At 37.8% G+C, this 19,366-nt stretch overlaps 2 protein-coding genes across 2 annotated transcripts; both read right to left on the bottom strand.

Annotated features, from left to right (window-relative positions):
• Positions 1-3,322: 3,322 nt before the first annotated feature.
• LOC107083793 (transmembrane emp24 domain-containing protein 11-like) lies at positions 3,323-6,502 on the bottom strand. Its single transcript, XM_015373263.1, has 5 exons — positions 6,376-6,502; positions 4,371-4,462; positions 3,833-3,958; positions 3,574-3,720; positions 3,323-3,472 (listed from the first exon to the last, which is right to left on the bottom strand). The coding sequence occupies exons 1-5, from the start codon at positions 6,500-6,502 to the stop codon at positions 3,323-3,325; spliced, it is 642 nt and encodes a 213-aa protein (XP_015228749.1).
• A 3,354-nt stretch (positions 6,503-9,856) lies between these two features.
• spon2 (spondin 2) lies at positions 9,857-18,892 on the bottom strand. Its single transcript, XM_015373257.1, has 6 exons — positions 18,739-18,892; positions 16,803-17,068; positions 16,374-16,597; positions 14,005-14,196; positions 13,571-13,757; positions 9,857-10,645 (listed from the first exon to the last, which is right to left on the bottom strand). The coding sequence occupies exons 2-6, from the start codon at positions 17,035-17,037 to the stop codon at positions 10,467-10,469; spliced, it is 1,017 nt and encodes a 338-aa protein (XP_015228743.1). The 5' UTR covers positions 17,038-17,068; positions 18,739-18,892; the 3' UTR covers positions 9,857-10,466.
• Between the last annotated feature and the right edge of the window lie 474 nt (positions 18,893-19,366).

Here is a 19,366-nt window from a genome sequence, read left to right as displayed (position 1 = left end):
TCTTCGATGACACCTGCCAAGCTGCGTGAAGCTCGCTCCACCCACTTTTTACTTAATTTGCGCGTTCCCGTGTATGGAGGACCAATCCTGCCACTAAAACTAAAAAACTAACTAAAAATAAATACAGAAATAAATAAATGCTCCGAAAATAAATAAGCTTAAAATTAATTGCCCCCCAAAAATACTATAAAAAAATAAATGCAGATAGAAATTAAATTATACATTGAGACATAAATGTATATATCTCTTTTAATTTGCTTCTTTGTTTTTTTCACCTTTGCAATAATTACCTTATTTATTTATTGTCTGTTATAATCTTCAACTTTATTTATGTATTTCTGATTTTTTTTTTAAAGTATTTATTTGTGTGCATGTTATTATATTTTTTTCTGGTTTATTCTTCCTTTGTATTTTTTGTACCCTATTTATTTCTGCAGTGCTATGTATTTCTGCCTGTCGTATTTACATTTCTGTATGCATTTCTGCCTCATTATGCAAATGAGGAGGGGTGTGTCTTAAGGGCTCAACTTCTCCCCATTGGTTGGTTAGCAGCCGGGATTTTATAATTAAATTAAAATAATAAATAGGGTATTAAATAAATAGGGTAAAAACAATACAAAGGAAGAATAAACCAGACAAAAATATTATAACATGCAAATAAATAAATACTTAAAAAATAAGTAATACATAAATAAAGTTGAAGTTTATAACAAACAATAAATAAGGTAATAATTACAAAGGTGAATAAACAAAGAAGCTAATTAAAAGAGATATACACATTTATATCTCACTGTATAATTTTATTTCTATCTACATTTATTTGTTTATTGTAATTTTAGAGTTAAATTAATTGTATGCCTATTTTTTTCTTATTTATTTCTGTATCGAATATGAAAAATTGTGCTTTAAAAAAAATAATGCACATAGTTAAACTTAAATAAATAAATAAGAAAAAAATTTGTATTTATTTAATAGATAGAAACATTATTGCTGTAAAACGACATCCTCAAAGTCTGGACAACTTACATATATTAATTAAAACCAAAAGACAATTATGTGGCAGTAAAAATAGGATGAATATGAGGCAATTTTTTTCATATCTTTTTTGAGGAATTTGGAGAATAGCAAAATCAACAACCAGGGAAGCAAAGGTGTGCAAAAAATGTTTGTTTGTTTTTTTTTTTTGTTTTTTTGTTTTTATCCCCAGATCAATTTTAATAAATTTGGATTAATTCAGCCCCCCCACCCCAAAACTACCACACACAGAAACAAGCATCCTATTTTAATTTATTTGTTGAGACATTTGGAGGAAACAAACCTTTTTTACAAAATTAAAGCAAGTAAAACTAAAGCTTTTCCACCTGAGAATTTCTGATTTCTGAACATATTGACAGTCGACAAACTTTTTTATCTTACATACTCACAGGGTATTCACACTATAGATATTTCTTAGAAAGAAAAAAGAAAAAAAATTTCTAGAAAATGTTCTTTGTTGTGCTGCTATTATCTAACTGGATTGTTATTTGAGCAATGTGATGCACTATCAGCATGTGGAACAGAGAAACAACATCTGACATCAGTACATAGTGATGATGATGATTACTACTATAGCACTGAAGACTAACTAACAGGAAACCTTTCCTCACATCTTTTGGAAACTGACGCACAATAACAACACTTAGCCGTAAAATATAACAACAATACTTTTACTTGCATATTTATAGAACTTAAAGGTGGGTTTGATAATTCACCGATTCATTAATTTAACAGGAATTTAAACTAATTTAACATGAATTCTGCATCTATAAGTCTCAGATAGATCAGTAACGAAAAAGAAATTTAAAAGGTTTGAGGAGAAATAAATCATTCAGAAGGCTGTGGTCAGGTGTTAAAGATAATAATAAAATGCAAAAAAATAATAAAAATTTATTGATCTCACATTGAAGAAATTTACCTCTGCATTTAACCCATCCCCTTGGGGAGCAGTGGGCTACCATCATGGGGTGCCCGGGGAGCAATCAGTGGTTAAGGGTCTTGCTCAGAGAACCAGAGAGGCAGTCTGTGAGAGTAGAGCTCGAACTCAGAACCTCAGAAGCTCTATTCCCTAACCACTATGCCCCCACTCCCCTAAGATCCTGCCCTTAATAAAATTACACATCCACAAAGTTACTCCAATCAGTTGTGCTTGGGCTTCTTTTCTTCCCACTCAGCTCAGTGTGGGGTAATGATGACTGCTATCGGTGCTCTAGCATGCTGTCCTTTCTCTTTTCAAGCCTGGAAGGAGAAGTTTTAAAGTACTTCATGATGTGCATATCTTCTAAAGGAAATAACTGTTTTAATACAATGTAGTGTTTTTTAGCCTTCTCACCATAAAACACTGCCTGTTTTGGAACAAACATCTGGTTCCTGCACCTTTTTAAGATGTTTCTGCTTCCAAACACCTGAATTATTTGGCTGAACAACCTCCTCTGCAGTCAGTTTCTCCATATGCCTGCTAGTTAATGACCTGGGGCCATAGATAACAAATATCTTGGAATAAGTCTTGAGATCAGTCTTTAGACTTAAGAGCAAAAAAATACATAGTTAAAAGTTAAGTTAAAAGCTGTACTCAAAATATTATTTATCTAGTGTGTCACTCACACTTGAAGCAAAATGTAGGACAAAATCTTAAGTGTGATTCTCAGAGCTAGTTTACGATGTACAATGTACCTGGTGCCGTAAATGGAGTTTTAGATGATTATCACTTCTTAAGTCCACTGAATCGACCAATATCTGAAAGGAGCTGTTTAGTGATGGTTGTGATGGCCCAGTGTAAGCTCCAAAATTAAACAACCTAAAAATTTGCTTATTTGATATGCCTATTGAAAACATTAAATGAAAAAATATTAACAGAAAATTGAACACAGTAATGAATTAAATAAAAAATTTCCTTAATAAATATATTTAATCAAATGCAGCTAAACCTTGTTTTAAGGAAACATTAACACTTTATTTTGTGGAACTATCAAATCACTGACTAATACATTTTGATCATTAAATGAACATCATAAGTAACTTTAAAATAGACACAAAAGTATGTAAAGTAGTAAAAATAAATTTTATTCAAAAAGACAATCATTTATTTTGTTAATCCATTGTTCATTTTCCCCAGTGTAATTGTACCGTACATTTTTAATTATCTCAAATGCAAGTGCCTTGATTTTCCACTTCAAGTCCTAAAAGAATGTTTATATGATGGAACAGAAATAAGCTAGGGATGAGGATAGGGATCCACATAGTAATGACAAGGAGATCCGTTTATTTTTTCTTACAAAAGTCATCATCACACCAGTTTTTTGGCTATGAAGAAGTCTTTGAGTCGCTTCATCTGCCAGAAGCCAACGGAGAGAAGAATGAAGGTTTGTATCACAGCCCACCACAACACTTTGCTGTTGGTTTCTTCACTGATTTCACGAAAAAGTTCCTCCTTTTCCTAAATGAAAAAGCAGGAATAATGGTAATTCTTGAATTTTTTTTTAGGAGGTTCTGGAATCAGTAAAGGATGTTTTTGTAAACAAAGAGCATAAATCCTACCCTGTTGTACTCCTGCTGGCTGGTGATGTAGGTCATCTGACTAATGAGATGTTGGAGATTGCTTTCAAGGGTTTGCAAGTTGTCTTTGGTTCTGTCAACATTTGGATCAATCGAGTGCTCCCCCATCTGAACGTCTAAATGCAGCTTCTGTGAAACAAAAGGGTGAGCATTGAGAGGAATGGAAATAATCTGCACTTCTTTTTTTTCCAATTAATTTTCCAATTAATATATTTTTTTTCCCTGCTTCCACAGGTCTCACCAGCCGTTCTGCTGCAAAGACAGAAAACCTTGTGGAGTTGGTTTGGAAGCAGAGATAGTGCTGACCAGAAGCGTGAGCTGTGAAGGTGAACTTTCCAAACGCTCCGTAGCGTTTGGACATCTGAAGCTGGAGAGAGAAGAAAAACTCAAACTCTATGACTTTTCCCTGATACTTTATCTGGATATATATATCTTGTGTCTTGTGGGAAAAAATGTGTGTTACTGGTCAGAAATTGGATTCTGTCCCCTCAAGTGAGTCAAAAATGTTTCTGTTGTTGCAGAGAATGATATGTAGGCATCTTTATGAGCTGAAGGTAAGTTAACTTTAAGGTAAAATGTAGATAGAGTTTTGTGTGTGAAACAAAAATCATTAAGGTAAAACTCAAATCCGCTGTTCTAATTAGACAAACAGCTCGTTAGGATCTCAGTGACGTGCAAAATGTGTTTCATGTCTCATTCTACATTTTTTATTATACCTTGATTCGGTACCAAACACACAGCGTGCTACATCGTAATGGAGACAAAGGTCGTGTTCGTACCTCATAGCTTGGGTCTCTTACTGTAATGGTGACACCAAGGTGAGGCGAGTGGCTGAATGACCTCACATCCAAAGGCTCTAAGAAGAAGTTGCCTTCAGGTAGGAGACACAAACCAAATAAAGCAATGCTCAGTACTCTGTAATAACCTCCTGTTGTCATCATCATTATTTCATATCTGAGTTATAGAGGTACAAACTTTGTTGTGTTAAACTGAACGGCAGCAAACTCCATGTTTATATTTGTGATTGTAAGACGGAGAATGTGTTTTCGCAGCACTGCTCCATAATAACCATTTGGCATGGTTGCTATGGTGACATATGGTGACATCTTTAACTTTCAAACAAGTTTGGAGATATTTTCCCCTCTCCCCATCACTGACTTATGATCTTGTTTTCTCCACCTGAATGAATACAATCGAAATCATGGCCGCAGGAAGTGCGGGTGCTGCAGCAACCCCTAGTGGCGTAAGGGAGGTTTAAACAAATGTATTAAAAATACTTTGCCCAATTTATACATTTCTTATGAATATTTTGGGAAATGATTTTGACTTTTTGTATTTTACTATTACGTGTATTTGGATTTTTATTTAATTATTTTGAGGCCCAATCAACCCAAGGTCACGGAAGTTACATTGTCAAGGCAATGTCAAGCAAGGTAGTGGTCTGACTAAAGAGGTATCCCGCTCGCAGCAGCAGCCTAGTAAATACTGTTGCGCTGATGCAATTTTTTGTCCCCCTTACTGATATCTGATACCTGGCTTTGCCGTACCAGTCGATACCGATACCATATCGATACCATCTGTTTGAAACTGACGTGTGTGTATATATGAAGAACTGCATACTACTTGGTTGTAAAATAATTGCCATCATGGCTTTGTTAAGCTGCTGCCTACCTTTGTGAAGCAGGAAAAAGACTAATACAAAGTGAATCCAGTAGAACTTTTTATTGCCTACCTGGAATGGGTGACAATAGTTGAATAAACTTTTGCCTCTTATAATGGAATCGATGCCCTATTTGTCGGTACTCGCCGATACCGATACCACCATTTTAGTGCTGGATCAGGGACCTTTCCGATACTGGTATCGGTATCTGTGCAACACTACCAGTAAATGTACATAGTCTAATGACAGAAACAAGGAGGAAATAGGGCACAGAAACGCATTTCAGATTTGTCTGCTCATGAGAGACTTTATATCCACAACCTGAAAGCGTACCTGAACATTAGGACATTTGGTAACCAGGCAGGGCACCCTACCTGTAGCTCCAAGTACAGTAAGAGCATGGTGCTATTTTAGAGTGTTATTTTGATAATGTGTTCTTTGTGTAATGGAGAATTGTTCAATAACATTAAAATAGTATAATAATATAAGTATTTCCTTGTGGTTTGCGTAAAAGGATTTTGGAGCTAATAGAGTCACGTGTTTTTTTATATTGTTACTGTGAAGTTTAATTAATAGTGTGTATATTCAACAGAGAACTGATGATGTCTGAGTGTTACAGACCCTGATTAGGTGCACTGAAGTGTATATGACAATATAGTAGTGAATCTCAATCTATTTACTTATTTCTTTTTATTGTATTTCAAATAAGCCTATAGGCTCATAAGTCTTTTGTCAAAAAAAAAAAAACCCTGTTCAAAATTACTTCCAGCGGTCCTGATCAAAGTTAGAATAAGTAAATGTATTTTTTTATAAAGGTTTAAATGTAGCATGGTCCTACTGTCGTAAAATATTTTGATATGGAAACTTTTAAAACATTTTTGGAAAAGTTTGTCCACTTCATTGAGTTTTAATATATTTTAGGAGTTTTTAAATGACTTTTTAGTAAAGATGGAGTCAGTTTCTCAGAGACATGAATGAAACTAGCTACTATGACTGCTGAGGTAAAGTGCAGACGTTTACTGAGGTGCACTTGTTGTTTGATGTTATTGGTTAGTTACAGATTAAGATTATTTTGGCACATTTAACAACAGAAATTCTGCTCTGGGAGATGTTTTGAGACTCACCTGACACTAGAGTGTCTTCAGGAATCTCCTCAATGATGCACTTTTGCTCCTTCTCTCCCAGATAAAAATACATCCCTGCAGCCAACATCAGGTAACACTGGAGGAGAAAGCCGACCTGAAGACTCATTTTGTTCTCTGACAACGCTGAAATGTTTGACTAATAAAGGTTAGTCTAACTCACACTTTATTGCTGCCTCATATAACTGTCCAAGTGAGAAACTAAAGGGGTCAGTTTAACCGTGAGAAACGCACAGGTGCTACTTTATGTGACGAGTCATTCTGGCTGCCCTGTGATTGGTTGATCTAAGAACCAATAGCAAAGCTTCATTTTCTTAAAATATTACTTATTTTCCCAAAACAGACGAGGTATTGTGGCACTAATACAATCCACATTAGGTCTGACATACAGAGTCAGACATAATGTTAGGGATGCCATTTTTCTGTGTTTGACACAGCAGGACACTTTACTAATTTAACCTTTTTCTGTCCATAAATGAGAGGAACTGATGTATAGAAATGACCAAGCACAAAAAATACCACAATTTACCAAAAGCTGACATTCCACTAAATGTGTTTCTCAATTAGATCATCCTGATATTGGCATTTTTGACCATTCCTCTTTTTATACCACAGGTAGATCTGTCCATTCTTGGACTCTCATGAGAGCTCTCTGTTTACTGTATCACTAACAAGTTTTAGCTATGTAAAGTACACTAATTTAATGTGCAGACTCGGTTTTTATTTAAAAGCTTATTTGGAAGAAGGGTTAAAGAGATTCAGCAGCTTACGGTGGGCTTCCATCTTTTTCAATTGTCCAAAACTAACTGACAGTTAGTCTCTGAAACAAGTCATCCTTCAGTCTTAACAGCAGCAGACGACCATCTGAGATACAGTATACCCAGAGTATTAGTAGTGGAAAAAGTAGGCCAGAATGACTTTGCTAAAAATCAAAATCTACCAATATTGTAATTGCAACTTTACTTTGTTATTAGCATCAGTTTTGTCATTCACTTGAAATCTTGCTTGTCCAAAGCAACATGCATACTGTAAATCTAAGTGCTAGCTGGATGTTTAATTCCTTTTATTGTGGAAGCAAAACCATTTCGATATATTACTTAAAGGGCTGCAGTGAGAAAGTCTTACATCTGTTAAATGTAACGTGACAAAAATTGAGTGCCTTTGCGATTTGAAAATCACATTATCTTAAATTGTGATTACATTGCAGATCCAATGAATTGCTCAGCCCTAGAAAAAAAGTTTGGTACCTCAGTAGAGAGAGACTCAGCTGACCAAAAGTACCTGTATAGCAACAGAAAACATGGGTAGAAGAATTTTTTCCATAAAGAAGAAAACCCCTTTCACAGCAAAAGAATAAAGGGCTTTTTTGATACCTAGAATCACCATGGAGAGAAAACTGCATGGAAGTGAATACATGAGGTCTTTTGGGAGCCTCAAAAGTTGAAAGTCTTGATTGAACTCTGCCAATAAATGTCTAAAGGGGAACATTCTCTTTACAGATGAAAGCAAGATCAGCGTCTAACAGGAAACAAAAAGAAAGAAGGATGTGGAAGACCTCCTGATTCAAATAAGAATCAAGTGAAACGTCTAAAAGATTGTTTTTTTTTCTAGTAATGTTCTGTATTTAAGTGAGACGGACTTCCCATCCCCACATGACGCTGTCACCACTACAGTATATCTTACAGTGGACAATGCACATTCATGGTGATGTGCATTGTCAGCACTATTTGTGCCCCTGCATGTTGGACAGAATAGTTCAGTTTAGGTCTCATCTGATTTTTGCACCTTCTTCAACGTGTTGTTTTTATCTCCTTTGCCTACACGGCTTATCCTAGTCTGGCTCTGCAAAGGATGGCATATTTCCTAGGCTCAAAGCACCAAAGAAGAGCTTTGCAAAGGACAGCCTGAGGGTCCAAACATGCTGATAATTGAATAGTGATTCATTTAGAGAAAAGGCAGTTGTACCAGCTGATTGTTTTTGTAATATTAAAACCAAACATGCAGCTCCTCTTGAATGACTATGGTGAGTCTGCAGGTGGCCCATCTTCTTTCCATGTCCAGATGATGGATTGTCCAGATGAAAGCTTGGAAGATTGTACTAAAAACAGTGGTCGACAACACGTTGCCCACGGTCACCAGAGTCCCACCCAAGGACCACATGAGGTTCCCTAATTCCTCTTTTATTGACAGAACAACCCACCAGATGCTGAGTTTTTGCTGGGAGATTTTACCTGTTAATCTTCTTTTTTCATTTATGTAGTTTTTGAAAAGACAATTTCTAAACTAAACATTAAAAACATGTTTCTTTCACATTAAGTTTAGTGAAAGGCAGACTCTCCCAGTTCATAGGTCAGCACTGGTAGCACCTCTTATGACTCGGTACCTATGAAGTATCTCTGAGCTTCAAGAGAGTTGCTGGCCAGAACCTAATACTGTTTTAAACTGAACCAGGTCTTCCTTCCTGACTTGTCTGCTGCACTAATGGTCTGTGAGGGATTTGCACAAACCAGCCAGAAAACCACTGAAATTTTTCCCCAAAAAAAGTTTTAATTTATTCCAAAAAAAGTGTTCAAAAAATTATAAACTGGGCCCAAAAACAGAGGTCAACAAAACAGAATTCAATTCAGGTTTTAACTTAAGGAACTCAAGCACAAACTGACCAAACAAGACGTGAGGGAAACTTCAATAGTCGCTGATCAGACCACTGTTGAGACACAAGGGGGATAACTGACTAACAAACTAATAAACTTATTTAAACAGATTTGCAGTACTTTTTAAATTTAACTAATTAACAAAATTACCCAAACTAAGAATATTTAAAGAAATGATAAACAAATTTCCCTTCCCATTACAAATGGTTTGATCAGCTGATTAGTCTGCAATAACCAACTGAGGAAAGCTGGAGCTCATTGCAGCCCTCCACCAGCAGATCCAAAGGAAACTGGCAACTCAAAGAAAAAAAATAAATTAATCAATTGCATCTTGACAAAAAAAAAACACCTGACAAATAAAGTTAACTAAATGTTGGCACTGCAAAAAGCTAACTTAAAGTCACGCTAATGAAAATATATGAAATGTTAAACTCATTTTGAAAATGAAAAATTATAGAAGTCAGCACACAGTTTCAGAGTGTGACAGCAGGCTGTCACATGGTCTTTATGAAACTTTAGGGGTTTCATAGTTTCCCAAATAAAAAAACACCAAAATGTGTAGCTTTTCATTGGTAAAAGGAAATATCTGTATGTGCCACATAATAAAATCATGTATCTCCCCATGAAGATCATTTTGGTTCTGCATCATTAAAGCCGTCTGCCAGCAATGCTTCATATATTGTCTCTCTCTGGTATCAGTCTTTTTTTCATTTATTTCTACTTTTTTTTCCAAACAGCAGTGTGCTATGGTAATAATGACAAAACCAGCTCAACTCCATTTGATACACTGACACTTTATTAACTATACAAAAAAAAAAACAGATTTTTTTGTGACATTCTTACATTTTTTTTTATCGATTTACACAAAAACCGTTAGACATATATCTCAATGTTAAAAATGAATACAATTTAATACTTTTAGACTTGGGAAACTGTACAAAACAGGTTAAAATCCTGTCAATAAATATTCCTTTTCTGAAGGAAAGCCACTCAAACCCAGTATGTTTGTAAATAAGCTGCACATGTCAGTTCTGCTCTTATGAAGATTTAGTTTTGGTCAAATGTAATTTGGTAGGATTTCAATTTTTAACACCACATTTAATACCCATGTGTTTTCAAATTTTCCTCTCTGTCATCCCATCTTAAGTCATTTCGATAATTTATCAAAACTAAGTTGGTGTCTATAAGACTATTGCTACACTACACCTGTTTAGTACTGATATGTCTATTAGAATGACTCAGGGTGGGAATTCTTTCTTGGTTTAATCAACATCAGAGACAAATAATGTCTGTTTACGCCTCGTGTGAATAAACTGTAGACCTTTTGTGGTTCTTTGAACGTCTGCGGCCATTCCTTCCTTTCCTGTCTTTTTTCTTCCTCCTCTCCTTCCTCTCCTTCCTCTCTCTCCGGCCCTGGCCTAGTCATAAACAGTTGTCCGGGGAGCACTTCCTCTCCTCCTCCAGCAGGGGGCAGGCTGCGCCGTTGTTGGCTGGGTGCATGATGACGTATCTGGTGCGGTGCTGGACACCTGAGTCTCCACACTTGCCTTTGCACAAGCCCCATGGGGACCATGGTGACACCTCACAGTCCAGAGGGGTGTCTGTGCAAAAAAGGACATTAGAGTCAGGGCAGGCTGACAGACAAATATATCTTACCTCCTGCTGTGCAACACAACTCTGTTTTATGTCTGAAGGATTGTTTTATGAGTTCGGATAGAAATAATAAAACTTGGCTGTAATGGAAAAAAAACATAGCTTCCCTCCAGGATTTATTTGTGTTTAACGGCAAATAAAACAAAAACATGTACTTACAGTAACCGTTGCCATGTGAGCTGTGCAGCAGTTTATAAAAACCTGCTGTCTCTGACTGAGCTGATGGAGGTGCTTTTAATTTGGATTTACCTTCAATCATTCGTTGAGTGTTTTTGGCTGCTTTCTTTGCTAAAGAGCACCATAAACCTAAGTAGTGGAAAACGGCTGTTTCCTTCATTTATTGTTCTTGTAAACTGAAGGAAAAGCCTCTTATTCCTCCTTTGCTTTTTGGTTTTCTTTTTACTGACTCTCTGAACTTCCCCTGCTGCATCCAACCACCTTTAGAGTTTAGGTAGAGCGGATGTGTATTACAGTTGTGGGTTTCAAAGTGGAAAAGCAGAAGGTTTGGAGGCGGTATGGAAGTTGCAGAGTTGGGTGGATGGATGCAGAATGTCAGGCGAGGCTGACTTTAATGTTTCTTTTTATCACGGCTTTCTATTGTTGGGAAACAAAAGGATGAGCTGATAAAGCATGGTTTGAGTTTTCTTTCTCAGATCAAATGCTGAGCAGGTGATTGGTTGTATTGAAGGAAAGCATGGGCATACACTCAAGAGACGTGCTCCAGACAAGCCGAATTGAGGGATAAACAGATGGAGGAGCAGTATGGAGCTCTGGGATTTAGGGCAGGAAACACCAGCAGCTTTTTGGCCACCATTTGCTGTTTGTTGCCATGTAGCCAGGGGAACAGGCTGACTCAAACCTTTTACTGTCACGTTAAACACTAAAATTATTGATTACAGCACAGTTGGCTGCTTTGCCAGGTAGCTTTCCGTGTCTTTTTGCTGCTCAGGTATATTTAGAAGTTCTGGAGAGGAGAGGAGAGGGTTTGGGTTTCAGTCAGGCGACCAGCTCAGTTGATCTACTGCCCTTTTGTTCCAGTCTCTCTTCTTTTACTTTACCAACTTGTTTGACTCTTAATTGCTACCATGTGTGAGCGAAGCCTTGGAGGATCTGGTGGCCAGTACTTGGTGAATCCAGTTCAGCCTTAGGGATGAGAGTCTGTGCCCCATCATGTGTCTAACCCTCATTTCTACTGTAAATAATTGCCCCGTATTCTTCCCCCCTTTAGATTTTCCTGTTCCACTGGAGAGCAGATGTGCCCCCTGGTGATTTCTGGTGCCCTGCCCGCCACTGGCTTCTCCTTCGGTTTATGGTTGCAAGTAATTAAGTCTATGTGGGTGGCCTCTAATGTTTCCCAAATGACAGCAGGGGTCCGGACAGACTAGTATTGACTTTTTTTTTTCTGTATTATTGTGAAATTATTAAACAGAGGGGTGCTTTTTAAAAACACAACATCCTTCTTTTGGTTCTATGATGGATTGATCTGTTTTTCACTGGGCTGTGATCAGTGCAAAGTTATTCTGTGATTAGTCAAGAGATTTGAGCTTTGTTTTTTTGAGATCTGATCTGATAGAAAAATACAAAGTAGAAGATAATTGTTAAATAGAAATAACAGAACGAACTGGAACAAATCAAAATCTATGAATGGTGACATCACCCTCTCTGAGATGAAGTGGAATTACAGCTGCAGTTCTCTTAGGGTTTGTATCCACCAGGACTCTTTGACTGCTTCTCTGAACAGTGCTCTAGGTCAGGGGTGCCCTGCAGGTTTTAGATGTTTCCCTGCTTTAGCAGAGCACCGTTTCATGAATGATTGATTAATCGGCTTTTGCTATACTGCAGCCATCTTTACCAGGGGTGTTAGAGCAGAGACACATCCAAAACATGCAGGATACTGGCCCTGAAGGACTAACTTTGGACATGCCAGGTCTAGGTGGACATCCATGTTTTGGTAAGTCAGTAGGTGGTGCATCGTCTCTCCATGTTAGGATAATGGATTATTCAGAGGTCTGGGAGATGTTCACAGCCTGAACTGTTGTTTTTTTAAACCCAACCCTGCTTTAAACTGAACCAGACATGTCCTGGTCTTAGTGATGCCTCATGAGTTGTATTTGTGATGTGTGCTTAGTCGCTGGGTAAGCTGAGAGGTAGGTGCATGTAGAGCGTTAACAGCCCGATTCAGCGGGGGAGAATTTCTGTTGGGATTGACGTTTCCCCATGGCTCTACCTTGGCCTCACTATGGCTCTACCTTTCTTATACCTTATCAAAAAACTTTGGTTATCCTGAGCTAGTTTCTGTTTTTTTCTGCTATAGGCTTAGACTGCTGGAGGACATAGGGAACACTTTTCCTCATTCTGCTTCATTCTATTTCTATTCTCCCATTCTGCAGTATATAGTTTAATCTCAATTCAATTCAATTCAGCCAGATCATAACGTCAATGTGACGTTATGATCTGGTTGAACTGTCTCTGTCACTGTCTGTAAAATGCCTTGTGATGACATGTGTTGTGAATTGGCGCTATATAGATACAGTAAACTGAATTAAATTTAATCTGTTCAACAAAGTTACCTATAAAGACAGTTGCCTTCCCTGGATTTTTATTTTGGGATAAAAGGAGTAAAAAAAAGAAAAATATGCAGCATTTTTTTGGTTCCTACTACAGTTATGAAATACTTACGGTTCTATCACATGTGATTCACACAAACAACCGTTACCATGTATTATATAAATCATTATTACTGGTGTGTTTTCAATATGTATCATATATAGTAAATTGTTGAATCCTTAAAAGAGAGACACATTTTCTGTACCTTCAAAGATGTTTAAGTGATCTTAAGAAGGCATGCATTGGTTTTTTCCTCCCACACTTACTTATCATCTTTTCTTCAATCTCATTTCCTGTTGGCAGCAGGTTGGACTGGGTGGGCTCCAGAGGCAGACTGATGATTTGATTTGTTTTCTTTATTTTTGTCAGTGTGACCTTGGCAATGGGCGGTAAATGCTTCAAGCGGGGATAGAAGAAGGAATTGGCAGGATGGCTCGGGAAGGATGAGGTGATCTGTGAAAAGGAAAACAAGAAAATATGAGTGCAACCGTTGCTCTCATCTTTCTATTCTAATAATATAAAGTTTGCACAGTTAAGAGCAACCAAGACAAAATAGGCAGGAGGTTAAGCGCAAAATGAATCATTGGTTGGCAACATATTTGACAAAAACTCTTTTCTCTGACTACGTTTTGAACTCTGGACTGGCTCAGAAAGTTTGTGGTTTTCACTTTTGATGGATGCGCTGTTGCTCTTGGCTCACCTGCATGATTCTGTCCTGTGGGATAGTCTCGAAGTTGGGAGAAGAGAAGGTGAACCCGCTGTCAGTTCCTGCATCGTATGGGAAAAGCTCCAAGGTGACTTTGTCTTTCCAGTGGTCACCATCACACAGGTCAATGCTGTCTGCACCCACAAACCAGTCTGGACTGGGGACAATGCGCACGACAAATGATAGCTGCAGATGGAGGAAATAAAGAATGGAAGAGGAGGCGGGGAAGGAAAAATGAGAATGCATTAAGAGGGTGAGTCATAAATTGAGATAAGAGAAGAGTAAGTGGAGCATAACAATGAAAAGACAATTCACATCCCAGATGGCCTGCAGGCTGCATCATTTCAGCTTCTCTTATTTCACCGTTCTTGGAAAAATAAGATTTTTTTCCTAAGATTTTGCTGCATATTTTTTGTGCAGGAGAGCAAAATACATCTGATAGTATTATTTTAAAGAGGCAACGGTTTATTTTATCATTAAATTGTTTGCATTTTTTTAACCAAAACTGCAATTTCATTTAGATTTTCCTTTGCACCGACCACAGTCATGTAGATGTTTCCCTTTTTTCAGAACCTGGAAAGTCTGCAGTAAAGGTCAAAAGGCTGGGGCTCAGACCTGTGATGGAGGATCCAGACACTCTGATACTCACTTTATCCCCTACCCTACTGCCACAGAAACCAAATGTAACCAATTTACTAAGAAAAAAAAAAATAACTATAGCACAACACTATTAATCACAAACATTTAGGTCCACTTTTGGGTCCAGCCACATGTTAAAGTTTAGTTTAGCTCCCTAATGTCCCAGAGTGTGCAGCATCTGTATACAGAAAGATGTGCAAAAAAAACTTTAAACTGTTCCGTAGTAAGTCTTGTTCCAGCCACAGACTTCAGACTTCAAGAGACAAATTCAGAGCAGTGGAATAGAAATTGTTCATGGTTTGCAATAATTACAAAATATTTTTCTAATTCCCTCCCTGTCTGGAATTAGTAGACCCACCTTTGGTTCCTTCTTGGCTAAACAGCTCAGGCCTGGTCTGATTGGATGGAAACTATTTGTCATCATCAGTCTTTCCACTAATTCTCATTTGGATTTAGGTCCGGACTTTGACTAGGCCATTTTAATCATAGTTCTGTTCTCTTATGTGGTTGTGTTGCTATAACTCAACTCAAGTCTCAGCTCCTCTGTAGCCTCTAACTGGTTTTGTTCCAGGATTGTCCTGAATTTAACTCCATCCATCTTCTATCAATTCTAACCAGCTTCCCTGTTTCTTTCTAATAAAAGACAGCATGATGCCACCACCACTATTAAAATATGACGTTCATGGTGGTACGGGAACCTTTGTGGATTGCATAACTAACACTTGTCCTCAGAGCAGATCAATCAGTGTGACCTGTGGATCTCTCTAGGAACCAACATGGTCCTCTTGGCTGCTTCTCTTATCTATGGTCTCCTTGTCCAGCTTGTCCATGTCCATGTTTTAGGAGGCCAGTATCCTCTCTCCATTCTCAAAAAATTGATTGATCTGAGGTTGGGATATTGTTTTTTAACCTAACCATCCTTAAAACTGAACCAGAACTGCCTTCATGACTCGTCTGCTGGGTTTCTTGGTCTTTATGATGCTAGTTTTTCCTCTAATGTGCAGCTAGACTCTGATGATTAAATTAAAGTGAGCTGGACTCTGTCTATTAATTCTAAGGGTGCTAAACACAACAACTTCGTTTTGGTCTGTTTAGTCACAAAGTGAGCTGACGTTTGCCATTTTCTTTGATAGTCATAACTATGACCGTATATAAGAAGCTCTTTCTCACCTAATGAAACCTTGAGACAGGTACCAGCTCTAGAGAATGGATGGATGGATATTGGTGTATATTTGTAATGGTTACAATTAGTTTGTTTTGTCAGTTTAGAGATTCCTTTTTCTGTGTTCATACTGTTTTTTTCAGTGTGTGCTTTATAGTACATTAGTTAGTTCTTTATATAAATTTATATACCAGTACCTGGAGAAAACCCTTCAATGTGGTATCGATGCACATGGAAAACATGCAAACTCCATGCAGAAAGGCCTCGGGTCTGGATTTAAACTTAGGATCTGAACCTGTTAGGCAACCGTGTCGTAACACTGATTTGGAATTTTAGAATACTTGATATGAATAAGTAGATCTTCATGTTGATTCATAGAAAATAAGTTCAAGTTGAACAAAACCCAGAGCAGCTGGTTATGTTTAATATTTCTCATGATAAATGTTGTTTGAGAAATTAAATTAAATTAGCTAAAGTCAGCCTGCTGCGTTTGCTGACCTGTTAATGAGTTGCCATGTAATCTGTGAGCAGCCTAAGAGCAGCCAGCTGTAGAGAGACTTACATAGGAGTGCCTGGCAAACACCTCAAACTGTGTGCTCATCTGTCCTGTTCCTCCCACAACAGCAGGAGCAGAGAGGATCCCATAAACGCTCTGGATCTGTTCTCCTGCCGTCTCGACTTCCTTCATGATCGTCCAGGCTTCGCCTTTCTCTGCAAAATCCCTCATCCCGTTGCTGGCAAACTCATTACTCTGCCACATGTGGTAGTCAGAGCTGTGGGTCACCCCTTGAGCAGAGATAGAAGAAAGGAGGAGGCTTTATATACACTATTATGCAGGTCTGACCTTTATTTACATTCTTAAATCACTAAAGGCCAATGAATGAGCAGTCTGCTATTTTATTGACCAATCAATGCACATATATTTAGTTTGAAGCATATGAAATAATGAAATATTACAGTATTTATCAGAAAATTGATTCAGTGTCTTTACCAATAAGGTTGGACCACTGTGCAGGTGGGCGGTAAATAGGGTACTGCTTAGGGAAAGCTGCTGGGGTCCATTTTCCAGTGAACGTCAGGCTGTATTGGGCTGGTTCTGAGGCTGTGCACATAGGGATGTCTGTTGGGACTGGCATTGAAAGAACGCCTGGGATAAGATTTAGCATCATGACAAGCAGGTGAAAGAGGGCATCAGAGAAGGAGAGAGTCTTGCTGTTGGTTTCCATGGTTGGTTCAGGTTAGACAGAGACAAACGGTCTGAAAAATACAAAAACATTTGGAGAAAAAAATATTACAATCCTTTAGTCAGACGGATGCATTCAGCTGCAGATGTGCTGTTTCTTAGTTTTTAGGATCTTAGCAAAGAGGACCATAGTTTCTGCACCTCAAGGAAATAAGTTCAATTTTCTTGAATGAAATGGACCTTGAGTTCTGATGAATGCATAAACAGTTTGTTTTTACTTCTCCGCTGTACCTATCTCTATGCACAGGTGCAGCAATGATACTGCGTTTCATGGGATAGATAAAAAACACTCTCAGCCCTCCCTATGGCCCCTCCTCCCCTGCATTCAGTTGCTATGCTCTGTTGTGCTCTGTTTGCATGCCTGCACATGCATTAAGAGTAAGTCTGAGTCGATGATGAAGCAGATGGGAAGTCCATGTTTTTATAGCCCTGATTTGTCTTTAAAGAAACAGGTTTCTCATGTCCCATTATGGTCATCAAGATTCTGCTTAATAGAAAATATATCCCCCTGAATAACCGCATGTAACCCTATTATATAAAGTCCTGTTGCATATTTTTCTAGTAATCTTTCAGGAATTACTTTAATTATTCCAATCCGTCACTGCAGAAAGTCTGTCATTCTAAGCCTGGTTCTGCTGGAGGTTTCTTCCTGTTAAGGAGAGTTTTCCTCATGGATGCTCAGTAGGAGGGACTACTGTAAGGTAAACAACACAAAGGAAGCAACTTTACACTGCTGCTTATCCAGATGAGTTGATATATTCACTCAATCTTATTGGTTTCATTGATGAACTGAAGTTGGCTGCAATTTTTCATAATTGTGAATCTGTAGAGGTTAATTAAAGTAACTTTTTTTTTTTTAATAGTTAAGTACTACAGTACTTAATAGTTAAGATCTACAGTAACGAGTTTTTAATTCAATTAATTTTATGAACTGACTAAAAATAAACCAATATCTCCCATAATAACAGGAATAAATTGAGGAAGTGGTAGTTTTGTTGGTTTAAATAAGGCATTTAAATCACTGATAAGCCAAAAAGCCACCAGTCCACACTGTTGCATAAACAAATAAACAAAAGACAAAATAGTTACAATACAAGTAGAAATAATTAATAGATTATACCAAAGAAAATAAGAACAGTAGTAAAGCAGGTAAGGAGCCACTGGAAAGTCTGTATCTATGTGATATTGGCATTTACAAACAAGTCACAGGCAAGGAAAAATGAACTTATAAACAATAAAAAAATTGGGGCTTATAATAGAAAAGACAATCTGTGCATTAATAATTTATTCTTTATATTTACATAGTACAGTAGAAGCATTTTTTTAGAGAGTGAACTGTTGGCAAGAGCTTCTAAAGAAAACCCATTTATCTTCAGTTAGTTCTACAGTTTGTGCATTCACTATTTCCCTCTATACGTACGTGTTGAGGTAGACAGACAAGCCAGAGATTGAGTTTTACCTTGTTCCGTATAACTTCAAACATTCTGTGTGATTTTCATCAGAAAAGCAGCTAAATTTGTGAAATTCACTTCTGATTACTTTCTGTTTTGATGTGTCTTGCTTTAAATGTGTATACAAAGATGCATCCATCAGCTTGTGTTCAGAAACACATGAAGTGTTTGTTGAGAATCCTCTTTAGAACCGTGTAACCATAATGTTGAGGTGTGGTGTGGATGCTACTCACTGGTTCTTTGCAGTGGTCCAGCAGATTGAAAGCTTGCAGCAGATAAGTGGAGAAAGGAGCTGGAGGTGAAGGAGGGGGGGCAGGCGAGCAGTGGATGTGGCTGTCGGGATGAGTGACTGCGAGGTTCCAAAGTCCTCTTTCGCCTATTTATCTCCTTTTAGGAGGTTTACCCCTCCCCTTCTTTCCTTCATTCACTGCTTCCCCCCCTTTTCTCCCCTCAGACTACCACCCTCTCCAGCCTCGCTCTTCTGTTTTTCCTCAGGTTCTCTATCAACTCTAGGTGACTTCTCTGCCCCAGTCATGCTCCCTGGATTTGGCTGTTGCTCTTGCACTGCTGCTCTCAGACTTATGATTAGTCATTTTAGTAACTAATGTGCTGCAGCTTGGTATTGGACCCCAGGGTGCTGTTAAACTCAGTCATTTCACAGCCACTTTCATACTGTAGGCCTCTTGACCAACGCTTGACGAGTCCAACTATGTCTTTCTAAAATATCTTGCTTTACAAACATTTTACCATAAAATCTTATAAGGTTTCAGTTGGCGGCTGAAAATAAAATGAAAATAAGTAAGGAAAATAAAATTTCCTTACAGAACAATCCTAACTCTGCTTAAGCTAAATGTTGTCCCT

The sequence above is a fragment of the Cyprinodon variegatus genome, unplaced genomic scaffold (genome assembly GCF_000732505.1).
Source record: "Cyprinodon variegatus isolate N-32 unplaced genomic scaffold, C_variegatus-1.0 Scaffold84, whole genome shotgun sequence".
Classification (NCBI taxonomy): Eukaryota; Metazoa; Chordata; class Actinopteri; order Cyprinodontiformes; family Cyprinodontidae; genus Cyprinodon; species Cyprinodon variegatus.
The sequence above is the reverse complement of the archived record's forward strand: the minus strand, read 5'-3'. Positions and strand labels throughout refer to the sequence as shown.